General features: G+C 55.4%; 1 protein-coding gene across 5 annotated transcripts in view; it reads right to left on the bottom strand.

The window, feature by feature from the left end:
* Window positions 1–19,986, bottom strand: part of LSS (lanosterol synthase) — a 46,833-nt gene extending 26,847 nt beyond the window's left edge. For 3 of the 5 annotated variants that reach the window (XM_047846972.1, XM_047846973.1, XM_047846971.1), the window contains exons 1-17: window positions 19,871–19,986; window positions 19,400–19,568; window positions 18,583–18,721; window positions 15,857–15,965; window positions 14,693–14,814; window positions 13,226–13,322; window positions 10,955–11,090; window positions 10,529–10,637; window positions 9,849–9,967; window positions 7,993–8,090; window positions 7,497–7,524; window positions 5,213–5,269; window positions 4,461–4,532; window positions 4,082–4,132; window positions 3,323–3,472; window positions 2,610–2,706; window positions 1,648–1,753 (exon numbers count right to left, since the gene is read on the bottom strand). In XM_047846972.1, the coding sequence (XP_047702928.1) occupies window positions 1,648–1,753; window positions 2,610–2,706; window positions 3,323–3,472; window positions 4,082–4,132; window positions 4,461–4,532; window positions 5,213–5,269; window positions 7,497–7,524; window positions 7,993–8,090; window positions 9,849–9,967; window positions 10,529–10,637; window positions 10,955–11,090; window positions 13,226–13,322; window positions 14,693–14,814; window positions 15,857–15,965; window positions 18,583–18,721; window positions 19,400–19,568; window positions 19,871–19,884 (1,673 nt within the window). In that variant the 5' untranslated portion in view covers window positions 19,885–19,986. Of the gene's footprint in view, window positions 1–1,647; window positions 1,754–2,609; window positions 2,707–3,322; window positions 3,473–4,081; window positions 4,133–4,460; window positions 4,533–5,212; window positions 5,270–7,496; window positions 7,525–7,992; window positions 8,091–9,848; window positions 9,968–10,528; window positions 10,638–10,954; window positions 11,091–13,225; window positions 13,323–14,692; window positions 14,815–15,856; window positions 15,966–16,591; window positions 16,629–18,582; window positions 18,722–19,399; window positions 19,569–19,870 lie in introns of those variants that run through there. The other 2 variants (XM_047846974.1, XM_047846975.1) reach the window with 2 other exon arrangements.
* Between the last annotated feature and the right edge of the window lie 1,047 nt (window positions 19,987–21,033).

The following is a 21,033-nucleotide window of genomic DNA, read 5'->3' as shown; positions in this document are numbered from 1 at the left end:
CAAACTTGAGTCTATACCAGGTTTGCTGTGAAGCATGAAACAATGAGATCACACTGGATGAAGGGTTATCTACAAAAGTGAATGAACGTACCCCACAACACAGAGAGTACACTCCTAAGCACGTGTCCTCAAGAAAGGGGTGCCCTGGGCAAGTACAGAGTGTTCCCAGCAGGATAATTCACAGGAACCCACTGAAAGGCTCCCAAGGATCCAAGACAAACCAATGGATAAACAAAGTGTGGCATCTGCGCCAAACAGAAATGCCGCCAGCAAAGAGGGTGGGCTGCTGCTCCGCAACCACAGCCTCACTGAGCACCGAGCCGAGTGAAAGAAGCCACACCCACGAGTCTGGCTGTGGGACTGATTCCCTAAGTGTAGGATCAGAGCAGCCTGAGAACCAGGAGGGCAGCTTCTGGTTACATCTATGTGCCCACTTGGTGATAATTCATTAGGCACCACACATAGGAGATCTGTACACCTCTCTGCATATGTGTCAGATGTCAACAGGACAGGCTTATTTAAAAACTACCGTTTATGGGGACACAGGTGGAGTTGGGGGTACAGATCTTTCTGACCTTCATTAAGAGATGTGAAAAGTAACTCATTTTTGCGTTACAGCTCTGCCACTCTGAGCCCTCAATACACATATGTGATGTAGAAATGACTTCAGAACATGGATTCCACTTTTACGCAGATTTTTCTCGATAAATATCATACTGTACTGTAAATATATTTCCTCTTATTATTCTAATGTTTTCTTTTCTTTAGCTTACTTTATTACAGTATATATAACACATAACCTACAAAATACATGTTAATCAACTACTTATGTTATCAGGTTTCTAGTCAACACAAGACTATCAGTAAAGTTTTTGGGTAATCAAAAGTTGTATGCAAATTTATGGGGCACCTGGGTGGTTCTATCAGTCGACTGAGCATCCAAATTCAGCTCAGGTCATGATCTTGAGGGTCGTGAGTTCGAGCCCCACATCAGGCTCTGTTGCTGACAGCATGGAGCCTCGAGACTGCCTTGGATTCATTCTGTGTCTCCCTCTCTGCCCCTCCCCTGCTTGCTTGCTCTCTGCCTCTCTCAAAAATAAACATTAAAAAAATTTTTTTTCAAATTTTTTAAATATTTACTAATTTTTGAGAGACAGAGACAGAGCGTGAGCAGGAAGGGGCAGAGACAGAGGGAGACACAGAATCCAAAGTAGGCTCCAGGCTCAGAGCTGTCAGCACAGAGCTGACACAGGATTCGAATCCACGAACACTGAGATCATGACCTGAGCCAAAGTCGGACACTTAACCAACTGAGCCACCCAGGCGCCCTCCACCCCCCCGCAAAAAAAATTTTTTTTTTTTAAGTTACACACAGATTTACAACTGCACAGGGGTTTGGCACCCCTAGCTCCAAAGTTGTTCAGTTCAAGGGTCAACTGTACTTTAGGGCATACAACTAGACTCAGGAACACTGGAAATCCCTTCTGTTATTGAGTTTTAATCCAGAGTCCCCTGCCTGCAGTGAGCCACCCACCCCAGCAACAACACACTCTGTGTCCTGTGTGGCAGCATCTCAGCTCTTGGCTCCTGAGCTGATGACACCCGTGGCTCAGTGACCAAACATCCCTGTGCCAAGACCACCCTTACCGGATCTCCCCAGCCCTGTGGTCCGGGAAACGCTCATGGAAAAGTTTCAGTGCCTGCATCACAGCTGAGGTGCACTCCACATATGTGTAGTCAATCATGATGTCCCCTGGAAGAGGGAAGGAAGAATCGATGCCTATCAGCTTCACCTTGTTGCCCAATTTGTAGCTCAGACCACACCATGAAGAATGCAAAGATCATAACATGCAGACCTACATGGAACATCCAGAGCCTGAAGGTCCTCCAGAGGAACAAGGCAAGAGACCCCAGTGACTGGCCCAGGAGACACAGCCACTAGGGGGGGGAGAGTGGCCGGCACATACACAGTGACCTGGAGGCCCATCTGGCTACAGGAGAGCTAAGCCAGTGGGAGGGGAAAGGAGAGGGGTACAGGGCAGAGCCACTCCAACTAGACCACATTTAACAGTTACAGAAGCGAGACAGAGACCTGCAAGCAGGGTATAGGGGCATTTGCAAGGTTTGCAAGGAGAAACTCAGGTGAAGGCACTTAGGTAAAGCAGCTGCCCTTACAGACCGGAACCATGCGCACAGCAGGGAGGACACAGGGCTAGGGGGTCCCTACCAACACCCTCCTGCCAGGTGCCTGAGCTCCATGAAGAGCACGCAGGACACAGGGTGGTCTCCACGGAGGATGGAAAACAGAGCAGGAGCCAGCCCAGGCTCGAGCCAGAAAGCCAGGTGACTCCTCTGCCAACCTCCGAGAAACAAAACCACAGCTTTTCCATCCACAACCACAGGCACTATGGCCACCTTCAGAGGCCAAGGAGCACAGAACATTCCAGTGTTTAGGGAGTACTCCTTAAAGGATCCACCATCATCTGCCAATACCTTTGTTGGCACTGCTCCCACCCTGGGGGAGGAACTCCGGGCTCTGGTTGGCAAATCCATCTCAGGGCATGCAGGGCCCCTGGGTCTGCGTACCACCTGGCTGGCCAACCACTCACCAAAGACCTCCGAGGGGTTCAACAGCTCCAGCAAGTAGCCCCCACGCTTAGTCTCATAGGTGGCAAACCCTCCATCAGGATTTCTCATGTCCAGCAACTAAAACCAGAGAGAGGGCATCCTGAGAGTTCACTCATGTGGTTAAGCAGGCGGGAGAGCCCACAGGTTGTGGCAGACCATTCTAGAAACACCCAAGGCTAAAACAAAAGGGGCAGGGATGGGGAATGGGGGGCCAGTTCTCATATTAAACTGAGACCTTCAGTGCCTAGAGGAGTGGGCCACAACTTTATCACTCAGGTGCTCTACGAGTGCCCATCTGGGACCCTGACACGCACCTGCTTATCCATTTATAAGTTACATGTGTGCTGCCAAGCCACACGATCTCCATTGTAAAACACGCACAGAGTGGGTGTACTGAAAGGGTTTTACACAAAAACAAACAGAAGTTCTCATCTTTCTGCAGATACCCCGTGGAGAATACCAGCCTTCCCGAGGGCAGCCCCTGGGAGCAGCCAGATATGCAAGCCTCCAACACAGGGCTCACAGCTTCCCAAACACAGATGCTGTCAGAGGACATGCCCCTCTGGGCTTTCAATCTGGCCCTGGGGATTTGTGGACACAAAAGCCACGGGAAGTGCAGCTCCTACGCAGCACGAAGTGGACCCAAGGGTTGGCGGCGGGGCAGCCAGGTCTCCCTCATGCCCAGCAGCCTTACCACAGCAACAGCATCATAGATCTGCTCTCGTGCGACATGCTTGGTGACAAAGGGACACTGTTCTTGCAGGAGAAGGATGGACTTCAAGGCCTCAGCTGTGCAGTCAGTAACAATCCAGCCACAATCCAGCGTGCTGAAGGGGAAGCCACCCTGGAAAGTGTGGGGCCAGTCATGGCCAGGGCAGAGGGCCGAGCCCGTACCCTGATCTTTAGGACCACCCGAGGTGATGGTACCTCCCTCACCCAGGCAGAGCCCTGGCCACCATAGAGGTGCAGCCGCAGCCCCACACCACACACATGTGGACAGCCTCCCAACCTGCTGTGAGAAGGTGTGCACTGCATCCACGCTCCCACACGCCCAGAGGAGCTGCCCTCCACCCTCTGCAGCTCCCTCGTCACCCTAAACCACATTCCGACAGCGTATCTGGTATCTGCATGTACTGCTGTCTAATAGCATCTCTGAGGCACAGGTGTGTGTGTGTGGGTGGGTGGGTGTGTGTGTGGGTGTGTGTGCGTGCACAAAATACTTGTCGTGGCAACATGAGGAAGCCCCACACGGCTCACTAACTCACGCTACAACTCCCCAGTCAGGGAAACCTTGAGTGTGTTGGTGAAACCCCACACCGTGTGTCTATCAGAGCAGGAAGCCACAGGAGACTGAGGAAAGAGCCCTCTCAACTAGCAAGGCATAGCTAACCGTGGTGGTCTCTTTTGGAGCGCAGGGCGTAGGACTTGGGGCAAACAGGGATGGCCGTGGTACCTTGCTCATCTGGCGGTAGTACTTCTGGTAGTCAGGGGGGCTGTCTAGCACCTAGGCGGCATCCACATGGCACATGCAGAAAACAGAGAAGGCCCATGTCACCATCAGATGCAGACACCAGAGCCAGTAGGGGCTGGTGCAAAATACACAGGGAGCAAGAGCCACTGGCCTACTGCCCTCTCAACCATCGGGGCCAAAGGCACCCTTTAAAGCATCACCCTGTGGCCCAAGGCCTGCCACCCCCATCCACTGCTGGGGAAACATGACCAAGGCACCACGCGGCACCAGAGAGGGCAGACCAGGGTGTCAAGGCAGAGGTGAGGAGGCAGTACCTCTGCGTGCAGAAGCCCCACCACCCTCAGGTCAGATCCGACCTGACCTGTGAGATCCGGATAAACTCATGTGCCTCCTGCAGGGAAGACGAAAACTCGGGCCTGTGCTGTGCCCCCGCCTGGAAGAGACAACAGAGGCTAAGCTGCTCGCTGACACAAGCCTGCACAGATGAAGTGGTTCCCAGACAATCCTGGTGACGTCTTGCCACCACTGGGAAACAGGAGCAAACTCACCAGAGTCTCAGGCTCTGGATTCTGCTGACAAGTCAGAAAGATGTGACAGAGAAATAAAGTAGGCAAAAGAGACAGTCCACACCACATCCAGTGGAGCCCAGCCCAGCCCATGTCCAGAGGATCCCTGCCCCATCTAAGGCAGACCATACGTGGCCCTGGCCACTCTTCAAGGTTCTCCAGAATGTCACCACTCTCAATCCTACCAGCACAAAAACACATTCTGGTTTCCCTCCAGCATGTGCTCAGAGGTACCCATAATGAGCAATTTGAATGTTGAGAAAAGCCTAGAGCCCACTCTCCCTGCTAGAAGCTTACTGCCCTGCCTCCCCAGGAATAGACCTTATACGCTCCCTACTCCTGAAGCCTCCCAGCTGGCAAGATCACTGCCAAAACTTCTGGGCAAGATCACTGCCTCAGCAAGACCATCGCCAGAGGCCTCGGAGTCCAGGTGGACAAAGAGTCAGGGCTAGCAAGTGCCACGTCCACATTGGGTGCAGGGGTGGACACCCAGGAAAGTCAATTGGAGCCACGGGAGGCTAAAAAACAAGGAGGCAGAGCCACGTACCTCTAGCAGAGCCTGGATGGCAAATGAGGTGTCCCACACCTGTGAGCCGTTGGTGCCCTGCACGCAAGCACAAGCCATTAGAACAGCAGCTGCAGCCGGGCACTTGGGTGGCTCAGTCAGTTGAGCATCCGACTTCGGCTCAGGTCATGATTCTTGTGGCTTGTGAGTTCGAGCCCTGCATCGGGCTCTGTGTTGACAGCTCAGAGCCTGGAGCCTGCTTCAGATTCTGTGTCTCCATCTCTCTCTGCCCCTCCCCCACTCATGTTCTGTCTCTCTCTTTCTCTCTCTCTCTCAAAAATAAACGTTAAAAAAAATTTTTTTTTTAAATTTTTTTTTTCAACGTTTATTTATTTTTGGGACAGAGAGAGACAGAGCGTGAACGGGGGAGGGGCAGAGAGAGAGGGAGACACAGAATCGGAAACAGGCTCCAGGCTCTGAGCCATCAGCCCAGAGCCCGACGTGGGGCTCGAACTCACGGACCGCGAGATCGTGACCTGGCTGAAGTCGGACGCTTAACCGACTGCGCCACCCAGGCGCCCCCAAAAAAAATTTTTTTAGAACAGCAGCTGCAGCTCCCTCTACCCACCCACCACTGCCCAGGAGACTCGGGGATCGAGGGCACGTCAAGGGCCGAGGAGGAGTCTGGGGGCTCACAACAGCTCCCGCAAAGTGGTGGGAGCCTAGCCAACTCCTGACCTAGGCTCCATGTTCTGTGCACCCCTCAATGCCCCTGAGGGCCAGAAAGGGGACATCTCTGCAGGCAGATGAGAGTCAGGCAGCTCCACCTGCCTTCACCAGGCCACCAGTAGGGACAGAACCCTCTCAGGGCACTTCCGGTATCTGGACAACCACTGCCCGTGACCTCCACTGTCCCAATACCCAACAACAGGCTTTTGCCCCAATCACAATGATGACCAAAAACACCCCCTCACTTCTGAGTACACCTGGAGGTGGTGGGGCCTGGCTGAAGCCTCAACAGAGCTGGGAAGGCCCCCTTCAAATCCCACCCAGGGAGCCTACTTCATTGGTCAACACTCTGGTCCCACCAGAATGCCAGTGGCCAAATCCCAGAGACACTAAGATAGACGGTGACAGACACTTGGATAATAGGGACAGGGATGGCAATGCCAGAGCCCAGACCAATTGGCGGCACTGAGAGAGCAACAAAAACCATGGCCTTGCAGGACAATATACATAGGAAGGACACCTGCCACCAGGAAAGCCTCCTGGCCAAAAGAAACCTGAACTGGATCAAACCTGAGGGTCTAAATGCCAGTTGCAGGAAATACAGGGCACAGAGGAAACAACCAGTCAGATCCAGAAGGGGGATGCCCTGGGAACCAATCAGTCATCCAGAAAGGAAGGGCAAGCACCCAGAAGACCACTGGGCAAAAGTGGCTTCGAGGACCAGTCACCTGGCTCAAACCCTGATGCCAACAAACCTGCCACAAAACCAAACTAGGGACTGTCATCAACCCCATAAGGCAAAAGCAGTGTGATTTTGCAAGAACAAATAAGCTGGGGTGCTCAAGGAGTCAGAGGGGATGGAGAGCCCACACAGGGGTTTGTGACCTGCCTCCACTTGGCATGTAAGAGTCAGGGAGCTGGGAGTAAGGCAAGGACGCCGAGGCGAGCTCTGTACTGGGCAGTGCTGGGTCCATGTGTATCTGTCCCAAGGGCCAGTGGCCTATCTGACCCACGAACACTGCCAGAGGCTCTGTGTTTCCACACTTAGCCAGGTGGGTGACAGTACACATTGTCACCAAAACTCCCACAGGGTGATGCAACGGTTCCCAGGCTGACCGCTCTCAGGTCAGCCCTAGCCACAGTGTGACCAGACACCTCCACCCCCAGGGTCACACACAGGAAATGAGCCAGGGAGGGAGGTGGTGGCAGAACACCATTTACGATAAATGGCACAAAAAGCAGAGCAGCGGACACAGAGGAGGGCCACAGGGGAGCACATCTCAGCCGGGGGTGCGAGGACACGAGGCTGGGGGCACGAAGCACAGGCTCCCCTCCTTCCTGCCTGACGCCCACCTCCCACGGGGGAGTTGCAGACTCTCAGCCTTCCCGCAGCCTTTGGGGCCTGTCGGCATCGCTGTCACACGGCACACGCCCAGGAAGCACCCCGGCTGTCCCCTCAGACTCAGGACTGGGGATACCAGCGGCCGCTCAGCACGTGCTGCCAGAACTCACTGTGAGGACTTATTGAATCTTAACAAACCTAAAGAGCAGGAATGGTTGAAAAGGAAGCAAACGGCCACGGCTTTATAGCCTTTACCTGCATTTTCATGCCATCGAGACCCAGCCTGTGAGGACAAGAAAAGCCCAGGTCAGGAAGCAGAGGGCAAAGAGCTGAAGTCAGGCGGCCACCCAGAGCCCGGCTCACCCCACTGCTGGCAGCAAATCCACCTGGCAGACCCACCCACCATGGTCCCAACTGCAATCAGTGACTGACCCATTACTCTTGTCGGCGAGGCCTTTCTGACGCTCACCAGAACCTGCCGCATGCACCCCCAGGCTTCCTAGCTCTACCTTCCCAAACCACCAGAAGTTCTTGCCACATAACAAATCTTTCAACTCAGAGATAACCCTCACCATCTTCCACACAACCCCTGAAATTCCTGGTTCCAAATGTCACTATACACATACGTGACCTCCACGCCTGCCACTGTGCTGGGGAGGCTCCCATGCACGTCTGCCCTTGGCTCTCAGCCATGTGCGTCAGGGACCAAGTGTGATGCTGACCAGCCACAGGCCCTTCCAGCTGCACTCACCAGAGGTAATCAGGAATCCTGGAGATGTGCTCCTGGAAGGCAGAGGAGTCCGGCCCGTCCACGTACCAGCGCACAAGCATGTTGATGGTTTTTGAGATCTGCAGGAGACACAGCTGAGTCAGGACTTTGCTCCAGACCTGTAGTGGCTCCCAAGCATGAGGACCACAGCCCAAACACTGGGCCCCCAGCACAGCCTCGCTCCGGGCCAGACAAGGCCTTCGACTCTAAGCGGAGCAACTCACTGCTCACCAAGCCCCGAGAGCCAGAGACCTAGCCAAGTTGTGCCGCCAGAAAGGGAGATCGGAACGGCCTGGGGCACGTGCATAGACAGAAGACAGAGCATCCTGTGAGAAACAACGTGAGCCGAGGCAACTGGCGAGCAAGCACAACCACCATGAGGGCTGGGGGTCCCCCACGTGGGCATACAGGGTGTGCCTTGGATAACTCAGAGACGCAGAACAGGATGGCAGGAGGGGCAGGGGAGAGACAGAGAGACAAGACCTGTGTGGCATGGACTGCTTGCTCACGACAGAATGTTGGGTTTTTTGTTTTTTTTTTAAGAAATGATTTGATACTTTTTTTTTTTTTAACATTTATTTATTTTTGAGACAGAGAGGTCAGAGAGAGAGGGAGACACAGAATCGGAAGCAGGCTCCAGGCTCCGAGCTGTCAGCACAGAGCCCGACGCGGGGCTCGAACTTGTGAACCACGAGATCATGACCTGAGCCGAAGTCGGACACTTAACCGACTGAGCCACCCAGGCGCCCCTTGATACATTTTTTTAATGTTTATTTTTGAGAATGAGAGCGAGAGAAAGCACGTGCGCGAGCATCGGGGAAGGGCAGAGAGAGAAGGGGACAGAGCATCCAAAGCAGGCTCCACACTGACAGTACAGAGCCCAATGCGGGGCTCAAACTCACGAACCATGAGATCATGACCTGAGCCGAAGTTAGATGCTCAACTGACTGAGGCAGGCAGGCATCCCTGGACAGAACGTTCTAAAGGCCCAAACCTCCGACTCTGGCTTCTCATAAGCAGTTAAGTGCTGTTCTCATGTAGGTCAGCCATGCTTTACTCAGTGCTGAGCCAAAAGCCCATGAAAATCACACTGCTGTTAAGGGAACACGACTCACTGCTCCACTGCTCCGTCGAGGCAGGACAACCCACCAGGCTGTCAGAGGCCCCACAGAACACCAGGGAGCAGGCTGCAGAGCGGAGCTGCGGGATGCCACACCAACTGGACTTCCCCAGAGAGGCCGCGGCACAGCCCACCGGGGGCCCAAAACAACAACGTCCCCCGCAGCTGTCACCCCACGGCCGTAAGGCAGCCCCCCAACCCTGCACCGGCTGGGGTACACCCGCCTCTGCATGCGTGTCCACACCCGGCCTCTGTCAAGCTCCACAGCCTCACGACGCAAAGCCAGGTCAGGAGCCTGGAGGCTCGGAGAAGAGAGCTCCAAGTCACCAGGCGCGGCAGGAACCAGGACTGGAACCCGAGAGCCCCGGCACTCCAAACCCCACAGGACAAGGGCAGAAAATGAGTTCCAGGGAAGACACTCAAGAGAGGCCAAGCATCCCTCCCAGCAGCCAGAGAGATCTTGAGAGGCAGCCCCAGGAGCAGCACTACACACTCACCAGGTGACAGGAAGGGAAGGGAGTACTAAGTGCAAGACACAGGGGACAGATGGGGGTTCTCTCTCCCAGGCTCTCGTGGGAGACCTCACCTCCGGGAAGACCCCCACTCCCAGCTCCAGAGACTGGCCTCGAGACAGTCTTCTGCCCCAGCTCCTCCCCCCACATGGGCTGCAGTTGGGTGCCCACCCCAGGCCCAGACACCCAGCAGTGGGATCACTGACCGGGCCAATGCTAATGTACTTGGAGAAGCAGTCATCGGCCACGATGTGCTCGTACAGCTTCTGGATGGCCCGCTCCCGCAAGCTGGTGCTGTGGTGGCCCTCGTACAGGTTGAGTAACACTGCGGGGAGTCAAGGGTGTCAGCACAGGGCAGCACCTGGGGTCTTCCCCATGACCCTCCTGGACATCCTGGTATGCCGCCCTGCCCTGTCCCTGATGCCACGTTCAGGGTCCACTCCCCCGAGTGGAACTCCAGCCCGGGTGCATCTCAGCACTGACTGGGGCAAAGACCCAGCTCCCACCCCAGGGCTCAGCACAGAAGACGTGAGCAAGACGACATGTGATCAAGGGAACATGACTCACACGCGGCACCCCATGCTGGCCCCCGAGCCACCAGGGTTCTCGCAGGAAGATGGGTCTGAGCTGGGCCCCACAGGGTCCTGCCCCTTCTCCCCTAAGGAAGGAAAAAGCGTGCCCTCCAGGCCTGCAGCCTCCAATCCTCTTGTCCAGGAGCCCCAGCCACAGGCTTGCTCCAGAGGTGAAGATAGGGCAGGCCTACTGGACACGTGGCACACACGGTAGCCCTGGTCACCACAGGACCCAAACGACAGGCGGTGAGGAAGAGGAGAGTCAGCATCATTTTAGGTGTAGGAGGCCCACCAGCCCCTCAGAAAGCACCCACCGTACACCACACGGAGCAGCCAGCTGTGCGGCGTGTACAGATCATCAGGGCACACGTTGTTCCTCTGCGCTGGCCAGTCGATGCTAGCGTAGTCCTCCACGTAGAGCTCCTGGGGGGCAGCAGCGCCTCAGCACCCTCCTCTGCCCACTCCCTTCCCGAGGGCACGCCCAAGGAACATCTGCACCCCTAGCCCCATCTCAGTACCTCCTTCCCCAAGACACAGCGCAGGCCAGGACTCTGCTCACAGGTGCCCTGAGGCCATCCCACCATGCAAGCCCTTTTGGGAAGTCACTTATGATATGGGGAGGTGCAGGATTCACCCCCACTTCATAGAACTCAGCCCTGCAGGGTCTCCAGCAAGCAGGCGTGTACAGTCGGGACTCAAGGGTAACCCCTCACCTGGGGTCCCTGCCCAGGAATTCTTACCTGACGGAGGCTCTGGACCAGTGGGTCCTCCTTAGCGCTCAGCCGGATGGCGTAGCAGTAGCTCATGGGCAGGTAGACCTGTCGGCAGTGGCACCAGAGTGTGGAGGGATGTGCAGGCACCCAGTCAGGAAACAGCCTGGGGAGACGGCATGTCAGCAGGAGATCTGGCCCCGCCATCACCACCAGTACAGCCCAGGCCCTTCCAAGGGTGGAGTCGGGGTAGATGGCTATGCTCAGCCCAAGTCGGCATGTCACAGCCACGTTCCTATGGGGTGCCGAGGAGCACAGTCTGCAAGAGTGACAACCACTCCTCTCAGTTCAGCTGGGCACATCCTAAAACCAGGAGACTTGACTCTTAAACTTTCAGGACTGTCTGTGGGTTCAGCTGGGACAAAGGTACCACGGTAATATAAATTGTTAATAACAGAAACAGGGTGAAGGGTCTACAGGAACATTCTGGACTATCTTTGCAACTTCTTTGGAAATTGAAAACTGTTCCAAAATAAAAAGTTTACCTAAAACCCTTTAGAACTGGCACATCTTCCCAAGGACTGAGGCTTGGAGAGTTATCACCACCAACACGTTTTGCCCAGTTAGCCTGACCTCAGCATACACAGTTCCACCAGCTTCCCACGTAGGTGGGTACCCAGAGTATTTTCCCCACGCTTTCCCTTCAAGCCTCCTACTCTCATGTGTGAGAGGCATGGGCATGCCAGTCACGAGCTGGGCAGGCTCCCGCCTCTCCCAACCCTGTCCTCAGGCCACTTCCCTCACCCTCAAGGGCTTGTCTACTCACTTTAAAGGGAGGTATTTTACAATCTCTCTGTAGCTGGTGGTCCAGGATCTCTGGTCCCCCTCCTGCACACATTCCTTTCATCTTCTACCCATCCCTTCAAAACCACTCCAGGAAAGACTGGCAGTGCCCTCACAGCCTAGCACTGACTGCCAGATCCACCATGTAGGGGCACAGACAACAAAGAGTGCTCTGACACCCACACACCCTCCTGGCACTCTGCCCATTCCTTACACACCAGGCAGGTCCAGGGTGCAGCCAGCAGGCAGCCAGTGAGCACCATTGGGATAGCCCCAGAATGCCTCCCGGACTCCTCCCAAGTGTAGGCCTTGGGTAACAGACCCCCTCCCACTGCCTCCTCACTGCCCCTCAAAGCTGCAAAGGCTTGGCCCTCAGCACTTTCATCAGGATCTTTCACCCAATGCCTCTCCTCTACCAAAGTCATCTAACACAGAAGCCCTCCAACCTCCCTGATAGCTTTCTGGGGGACTGCAACATCACTGGTGTGCTCCCAGGAGCCAGCAGGGGCTCTAGCAGGGGGCTCACCTCCTGACGGGGACTCTGGGGGATCTACACACACGTGAATGTTCTCTGGGAAGACGCCCATAGCTTTCAGTAGATATTCACAAAATGTGAATATCATTGATTAGAAGTATCACATTAGTGTTGATTTGACTAAATATTTATTTATTTATTTATTTATTTATTTATTGAGAGAGAGAGAGAGAGAGAGAGAGAGAGAGAGAGAGGAGGAGGGCATGTGCATGAGCAGGGGAGGGACAGGGATAGGAGAGAGAGAGAGAGAGCAAGAATTCCAAGTAGGCTCCGTGCTATCAGCGCCGAGCCTGACATGGGGCTCAATCTCACAAACTGAACAGTGAGATCACGACTTGAGCTGAAATCAAGAGTCAGATAATCAACCTACTGAGCCACCCAGGTGCCCCGATTTTACTGAGTATTTAAAAAGCATCGTGGTTCTGTTGTAACATGGAAATTCTCCTCTTTTAAAGATACACACTGAAGTGTTCACAGATAAAGTATGATGTCTGGGATTAACTTTCACATTCACCAGCAGAAAACTAAGGGAACAGAAAAACAGCACAGCACACTCCAGTGCTGAGGCTGGCAAGGGCTGCATGGCCTACTGCCTTCTTGTCTCCACTTCTACAGATGCTCAAAACATCCCTAACAAGACACAGGACAGCACTGGTTCTCCCAGCCCTGCAGGGCCCCACCCACCTGCCACATGGCCCACCCCCACGGTACCTCCCTCCGTCCTGCCCAAGTGGGAACCCCTTCCATCTGTCTGCAGGATTCAGCCAAGCAGGCCTCCACCAGGAGCCTAACACAGCCTCACTCCACAGAATGGACCGCCTCTTCATCTGGGGAACAGGCAGCAAGCGATCCAGGGCCCGTCACACAACTCAGCAAGGCACTGGCAACCCAGCCACACATCAACCTCAGAAGGACAAACATACCACATCTCCGGGAACAGAGTGTTGAGGCCTTCCCAGCTATAAACATTCAGGACAGCCAACCAGAACTTCCCCCAGGAGGGGATGGCCACAGCACCACCTGCAGAAGAGAAAAGGCCCAGATCATCTGCCTCTTACTATGAAGATTAGCTCCTCAGAAATCACGTGTGCCTCTTCTCACATGAACTGAAGACAGTGCTAAGGATCCTCCAACCCCAGATGAGCAGCAGGTTCCAGAGCTGCTCAGAACCACCCAACAGCACAGTTGCTGAGTGGAACCAGCTGCTTCCCCAGAATAAGTGTGTCCAGCCCCAAGAGAGACATTCATAGCCTCCACCTGCAGGAAGGCAGCTACCTGGGCAGGCGAGGGGCCCAGATGCACACAGCAGCCTCAGGCCTAGAGAAGGTGATGAGGGGAAGTGAGCATACACTCAGCTTTCTCTCTTCGGGGGACCATACCTAACTGTTCCTCATCTGGGACTCCCTACTTGGCAGACATGTCCATGCCCCAACATGGAGTTCAGAGACACTCATGGCGCCAAATTGGGGCCACTTCCAGAAGCACCAGGCCTAGGCACAGAAACACTGTCCAGGACATGCTTCCCAACAAGGCCTCACCCCAAACCCAGGTGTGTAAAGTCAAACACCCACAAAGCTACTAGGAAACTCCTTCACCACGCAAGGAACCAGAAAGCAGCCTTGAGGCTAACGACGAGTTCACCATCAGAACAAAACCTGTGAAGAACGCAGGATCTATTAGAATGTCCACCAAGAGGCTTAATCTAGCCTGGTGGGTCAGGAAGGGCTCCCACAGAAGTGACAACCACAGTGCTGGATGAAGGCTAAGTAGAAGTTCCCGGGCAGCAGGGTGGGAGTGGGTCAGGAGGCTCTAGGCAGAGGAAGTACCACATACAGGGCCCAAGGTAGGAAGGGGCCTCAAGGAGCTGACGGGAGGCCTCTGTGTGAGCACCGAGAGCGAGGAGGACAGGCAGATCATGGAACGTCTGTGACACACAAATGGGAGAGACCTTGCCCAACCTGTAGAGCAGCAGGAGCCAAGACGCCCCCCAGAGCTATAATCTGTCACCTTCAGAGTCCAGAGGGGAGGGAGAGGCGCCAGCTGCTGGAAGCCCCACGGGGTGTGTGGGAGGGTGACTGTGGGGCTGAGCAGAGCCAGCTGCCTCCAGAAAAGCCACTCCAGGTATAGCCCTGCCAGCAGCACACTAGCGGACTACTGGCTCTTTGCCATTGTGTGAGACAAACAGGATTATGTACTTATCTTAATTCCCTTTTGAAACAATACCAGTGAGGTTGGAATGTGTCCATCTCTTTCTGCTTTGATGGATCCCTTTTCACATATTTCACCCAGGATTTCAAATGGAGGCTGATCTTTCTAGTTCTCATTTGCTAGAGCTCATTATGCCCAGGTGATATGGACCCTTAACCCAATGCACGCTGTGCCAGGGGTACCTTTCTTGTGAAGAATGTTCCGGGCTCGTACCAAGTCAGGATCGTCAGGGCCAACACCCAGAATTCTCAGAGATACATAGTTGAGTGCAGTCCCAAACACTGTGGACTTGTCCTCCATGTGCCTAGGGGAGCAAAGGACAGAGTGAGTGAATGCCATGTTTCATTACTTATAAGGAATTAAGCAAGGTTTTCAGCAAAATTTCCTCAGAAAATCAAAAATACTAAATTACCTTACACTGACACAACATGACAACATAATAAAACACAGAACAGCAATTTTCCAGTAAGAATTCACGTGCCTCCCATAATTGAACAGTTCCAAAAGTGCCTGTGCAGGACTTGCCTGCCTCTTCGGCTCACTTCCCATGCCTGAATCAACATGACCAGTCCCAGGGTGCAAATCCAACTAAGGCTCCTTTGTCACTACAGCACACAGAACAAGCATCAGAGGCAACGTGGCAGGTAAGGCCAAGACCCTGTGCCTGTCCAAGGGCACTAGTGAGATTTCAACATCCACCAAGATGCCCTGGGACCTGCAGGCCCGAAAGCCAAGGCCTTAAGCTTGAGGCCCACAACTCTGTCAAGGGATGAAGAGAGGCTGGGCTGTCCTTCAAGAATTGTAATGGAGAATCCCTGTGGTGTGGATTCAGCCCACCAGAAAGAACCCCATCTCTGGGTGTAGAACAAAGGGCAGCAGAGCCCATGACCAAGGTGGGCAGGCAGCTGACCATCCTGGGGGAAGACCCTGCTCCCAGAGTGTGCTAAGTGTCAGAAAGGCACACTGAGACCTGGGGAGGGTTACCTGGCCCCCCTGGTTCCACCTGCTGCCATCCCAGGGCCCAGAACAATTTCCTTTTGCCTTAGCAATAACAGCCAGGTGGCTTTCTGTGGGGTGTGGGTCTCAAGAGCCTCTCAACCAGTCATAAAGTCCAGGTACAACATAAGCTATGAAACCAATGCCCAGAAAGCAAGTAGCCACCTATTGTAAGACCCTTGGGAAACCAGAGTTCAGCACACAGCATCCAGCCAACCTCCCTCCTCCCAGGTTCTCCCCCCGACCCACCCAGGTCCAGAGCTAGTCACCCCACCCTTGACAGGTATATCTCCTACATATGAACATGTGTGCACAAGTAAGCACATGTGTGCAGTAACAAAATGACTCACAGGCCCCAGCCGCCATCAGGGAGCTGCACTGACCGCAGGTACCGCACTATCTCTTCTTTATATCCGGCTGGCAGATGGATTTGCGCCACATAGCATGTGATCAAGAGACCTGTGTGGCAGAAAGGACGTTCCTTTACTGGGAGGAGGAACACTCAGTACTGCCAAGCCTAGGCCCCTTTCCTCTCAACCCAACAGGGAGCTGGGTCTCCTTTGCATGGAAACAAGCCAGAGAAGGCTATTCCTCCTGGCCTCATGAGGGACTTTGGGAGTGAGGGCCCGGGGAACAGCCACAACACAGGACACTCCTTACATAGGGTGTGCAGAGCCCACCCAGCCAAGTTCAGGGTCCTCCAATACTGTCCATACCTGCTGGAAAAGAAATACCAAATGGGTCACCCCTGGACAGAATATTTATTGCTTATGTTTCTCTGTTTTATATGTTTTTTTTTTTCAACCACACGTAGAATTTTTTTTTTTTTTTGAGAGAGAGAGAGAGAGAGAGAGAGAGAGAGAGAGTGTCAAGAGGGGGAGAGGGGCAGAGGAAGAGGGAATCTTAAGCAGCCTCCAACCTCAGTGCACAGCCGGATGCAGAGCTTGATCCCACGACCCTGGATCATGACCTGAGTTGAAATCAGGAGTCAGATGCTCAACTGACTGAGCCACCCAGGCGCCCCTATACGTTTTTTACTAGCATATGTCACTTTGCAAATGTGGGAGAAGGACAATAAACATTACCCAGCCTAGCCCTCCTCAACATGGTGCTCCCAGGCCATCTTCAACCCCACTCTTATCTCCCCCAGCATTGGCTCCATCAGTCACATGCTGTAGCACCCTGCAAGGGGAGAGGTGTCTTAGGGTAGGCCTTAGCCAAAATGCACCATGAGATACATGCCTGGCTCTAGATCAGAGGCATCAGAAGCCCTGGAAGACATGGCCACACACAGACACAGCCTGGAAGAAGGGACAGCTAGGTCTGGAGACGCTACAGAGGTTCACAGAAAAAAGTCATCCCAAATCAAGCCCATCTCTTTTCATCAGCTACAATGCTGTCAAGACAAAGAAACATACGTGGGCAAAAAACAGAACCAGTGTCTCCCTCATCTTACAGGCAAGGAAACTGAGGCAGGGACCCCAAGTGGTGGGATTGGGGCGGGAACCCAGGGGGTTGAACCCTAGAATCAGGGCTCACCACAGCGATGCATATATGTATATGTATGACTGAATCCAACTTCCCATATCACATATGAGGCAGCCACGGCACAGTGAAGTCCTGTCACCTTACCCAGGGTCACAGCAAGCCAGTGCCATGTCATTGCTTCCCCATAAAGACCCCTGGGAATAGTCAATGCCACATGAACCACACTCAGTCAGGAACTGTCTATACAGAATCGCCCCCCCCCCCCCCACCAGGAGCATTTTCCAAATTAAAGCAGATAAAGGAAGGACCAAAGCTCACCCAGCCACGGAAGAACGCTGGAATGGTACTTCTGAACAGAACAGCATCAACCTGAGGAAGAAGGTCTATCCAGAGTCCAAAAAGGGGAAGCCCAAGAAAAGCCCCAACCTGCAGCCTGCACAGAGCAGAAGCCCCAGCTGGATGAGCCCAGAGCTGCAGCAGCAAGCCTAAAATAACGCAGGACCAAGAGCTCCCTGCATGCCTGGTTTTGTACGTGTATGACCTAACCTGATTCTCATCATCTTCATGTCACAGATGAGGTGGCTGAGACACAGTGAAGTCCTGTCACTCTGCCCAGGATCAAAGCAGACCAGTGGGATCATGTGCCACTACTTCCCTACGAAAACCTCTGGAATACTCTCAACAGGCTCCTAGTGGGGCCAAGGGAAGAAAAAGGCCCTTGACTTGCCCCTAAGGACATGCCCGTGGGTTCCTGGATAAGAAGATATAATGACGTACAGCCCAGGAGAGACAGGAACAAAATGGATTCCCAATGCTCCTCCCACTAGGAGAAAAGAGTTCTTCTACATATATTCAAAGGAGATTTCTCACATTACATGGCCAAGTATTTCTTCAGTGAAACACTCTCAGTACACAATGGCCTTACCTAGCCAAACCAGTTCAGTACCCAGGAGGCCCAAGTGCAATCCTCCTAGGACTCAACCAACTGAACCTGCAGTTTCCCTGCCCTGGCTTCCCTCAGTCACCCCTTCAAGGTTAAGTTCACACACCCAAGCTGTCTGGCCTCCCCCCACCTGCCCAAAGAAGCCTTAAAGATCCCACCCATCAGGGCACCTGGCTGGCTCAGTTGGTAGAGCACACAACTCCTGATCCAGGGGTTGTAAGTTCGAGCCCCACGTTGGGTGTAGAGATTAAAAATAAACTTAAAAAAAATTAAAAAGGTCCCACCCTTCACCTGCCCACTCTAGCTAGCACCTTTACATAGGCTAGGTCCTCCCCCTTGGAGTGTCCCTACCACTCTGTACTGGGACTCAAGAGCCACTCCTCCTCTGTCCCCACAAGAGTACCCCTTGCTTCCCTTATGGAAACACTGGGCTGGCAGTGAACACTGGGGATGGCACTCCCATTCCCCAGCACCAACACCAGGACAACACAGGCACAAGGCAACCCTCCAGAGACATCTTCCAAGTAAGCTCCTGGGTTTTCACCTGTTTACTCATTCACACGCTGCATTCACCAAGGGCCTGAACCAGGCCCGACCAGGACCCCAGGACGGCCTCACCCACAAGCTGGGGCAGCACCCACCTACCTGGCAGGAGGAAGAGTGGGCCGCCATAATCACCTGCCCAGTGCCCATCCTCAGCCTGCAGCCCCACATAAAATGTCATCCCATTCAGAGCCCCTTCGTGGGCTGTGCAGGCTTTGGGCAAGTCCTTAAAGTAACCGGTCTGCAGAAGACAAAAGAGAGGAGAGATGAGGGGTCTGTGGCCAGGCCAGAGGAACCCTCAGCACCTACAGCCAGGCCAAAATTACTTTCCAAGTTTCAACTGTTCGGATCAAAAGTCTACAACTCTTCGAAAGCACTGCCACCTCAAGAGGCAAAAGGAAGGTTCTACGTTCTCCTGCTTTCCAGTCACTATTTTCAAATTTCTTCATAACTTCTCTGGGACGTCTTAAATCAATAAGATGTCCAGGCGCGCGGGAGGGGTGCAGTGCTGCCCCGGGCCTGCCCCCCTCCCTCCCCCCCCCCGCCCCGCCCCGCCCCGCCCCGCCCCTCTCGGGAAGGGCCGCCAACGGGACGGGACTAAGACTTGAACGGCACGGCAGGTGGCAGCGGCAGACAGGGCCCCAGGGAGAAGCCCCACCGCCCGGCGCTGCACACCCCTTCCACCAGCCGAATCGCTCACATGCAATTCCCTGGATCAAAAACGTGTTTCTCAAAAGGACAGCGGTTTCCTCCGCGTCACTTGGTGCTAAAGGGACTGAAGCAGAGGAGCCCGGCCCACCTTTAGAGGACATCTTGGTCCGCACGCCCCACCCCCGCCGGGCCCGGCGCTCCCCGCTAAGGCAGGGGCTGCGCACCGGCTTCCGCCCACCTGCCCGCGGCGCCCGGCGCGGGCACCTACCGGGTCCAGTCCCAGGGAGTGCGCCTCCAGCCGGGTCTGCCCGCGGCCAGGATCCTCCCCCTCCTGGAAATACGTCCACGTCTGCCTTCCCCTCTCATTTCGGAGGCGCCAGCGGCTGAGGTCGGTGGCGGGCTCGGTGCGATAGGGGCCCCCTCTACGACGCAGACACCTGAAAATGGTCGCGCTCCGGTGAGAGGCCGTCCTGCCCGTTCTTCCCAAGTCGGAGCCCGGAGGCCGCGGCCGTCCCTTCCGGCAGCCCACACACAGGCCACCGTTTTCCTGAGCTCACAAAATGAGAACTCTCCGCGCCAGCTGGGCCACTACGCCCCCGCCGCCGGATTTCTCCCCGAAGCCCCCGCCCCCGCGGCCCCTCGGCCGCGCTCCGGCCCGCTCCCTCCCTTCTCGGGGGTCCCGGCCTCGTCCAGCGGGCGTGCTAGGGCCGCGCAGGGGTCCCGGGAAGCAGAGACTCACGTGCCCTCCGTCATGAAGGCGGCCGCGATGTTCCCCACCCGCGCCCCGGCGCGGGTCCGCGCGAGCTCAATACATAGACTCGCGCCTCGGGCGACCTGAGGAGCGCGGTGGGCCGATGTCCGTGCAGCCAATCAGAACGCCGCGAGGGTGGGCCCAGGGCGCGCCCGGCCGCCTCAGTGGTGGAGAGCCAGACGCCCCAGCGCGATGAGGGCGTGGCCTAGGCGGGGCGGGGCCTGCAGTCAGGTCCGGAGCTCCAGGCGGCGAGCCGCGTCGAGGGTGAGGAGGAGTGCCTGAGGCTTAGAGCTGCGTGGGGAGGGTCCCGGTGCGCCGGAGGAGGGCGGACTGGCGGGAGCGATCTGGGAGAGAGGCTCAGGCTGAGGTCACAGGCAGGGAAGAGCTCCTGCCCTTGAGGGAGAGGCCGGCTAGCTGGAGGTGAGTGCTTGAGGGGAAGACGGAAGCCTCGAGGTTGGGCCTCCAGGCGATGAGGTGGGAAGCCTCCTCGGCGGAGGAGGGAGGTGGTAGGGACCCGGAGGAGGCTGACAGGAGCGAGGCTCCCCGGGAGGCTGAGCCCCCGAGCTGCCCTGATGGGGATGGGCCTGGTGAGGCGAGCCTCCGCCCCTCCTCCACCGCCCCCGCCCCCCACCCCGGGCCCAGGGGCCGGGAGGGCCAAGCGGGGGCGTCAGGTGACGCTCGGGGACAGCCTCGGCTACTCACAGGGGTGCCCCGAGTCAGGGAGTCCCCAGGATAACTTAAAGGTGAAAGGGCTTGACAGTAAAGGGAAGGGAGATAAAGGTGGAGACACAGAGTAACCGAGCTTGAAAGGGACAGCTGGGGTGGGGGCAGCCTGGCCCTCAGGGGTGCACAGCAGAAACCTGGGCTGCGGGGAGAGTGGAGGGCATCTGATGGAGGAAACGGTGCTGACCCGGAGGGACTAGAGCCACAGGGCCCAGAGGCAACCCCTCAAGAACCCACAGGCCGCCCCAGCATTTGGTCCTCTGCGGACAGAAGCCCTGACATCCCTCCGGTCCCGCGCCTCCACCCCACGTGTGAACCACCGAAAGCCAGAGGGAAGGCGGTGGGGGAGGGGCTCCTTGGAAAAGAAGAAACACACACACCTTCCCTTTAACGGAATGAGTATTGGGGTTTTAGACGGTCAGTAAAGG

Source organism: Prionailurus viverrinus, unplaced genomic scaffold (genome assembly GCF_022837055.1).
Source record: "Prionailurus viverrinus isolate Anna unplaced genomic scaffold, UM_Priviv_1.0 scaffold_42, whole genome shotgun sequence".
Classification (NCBI taxonomy): domain Eukaryota; kingdom Metazoa; phylum Chordata; class Mammalia; order Carnivora; family Felidae; genus Prionailurus; species Prionailurus viverrinus.
This window is presented reverse-complemented; position numbering and strand designations above follow the sequence as displayed.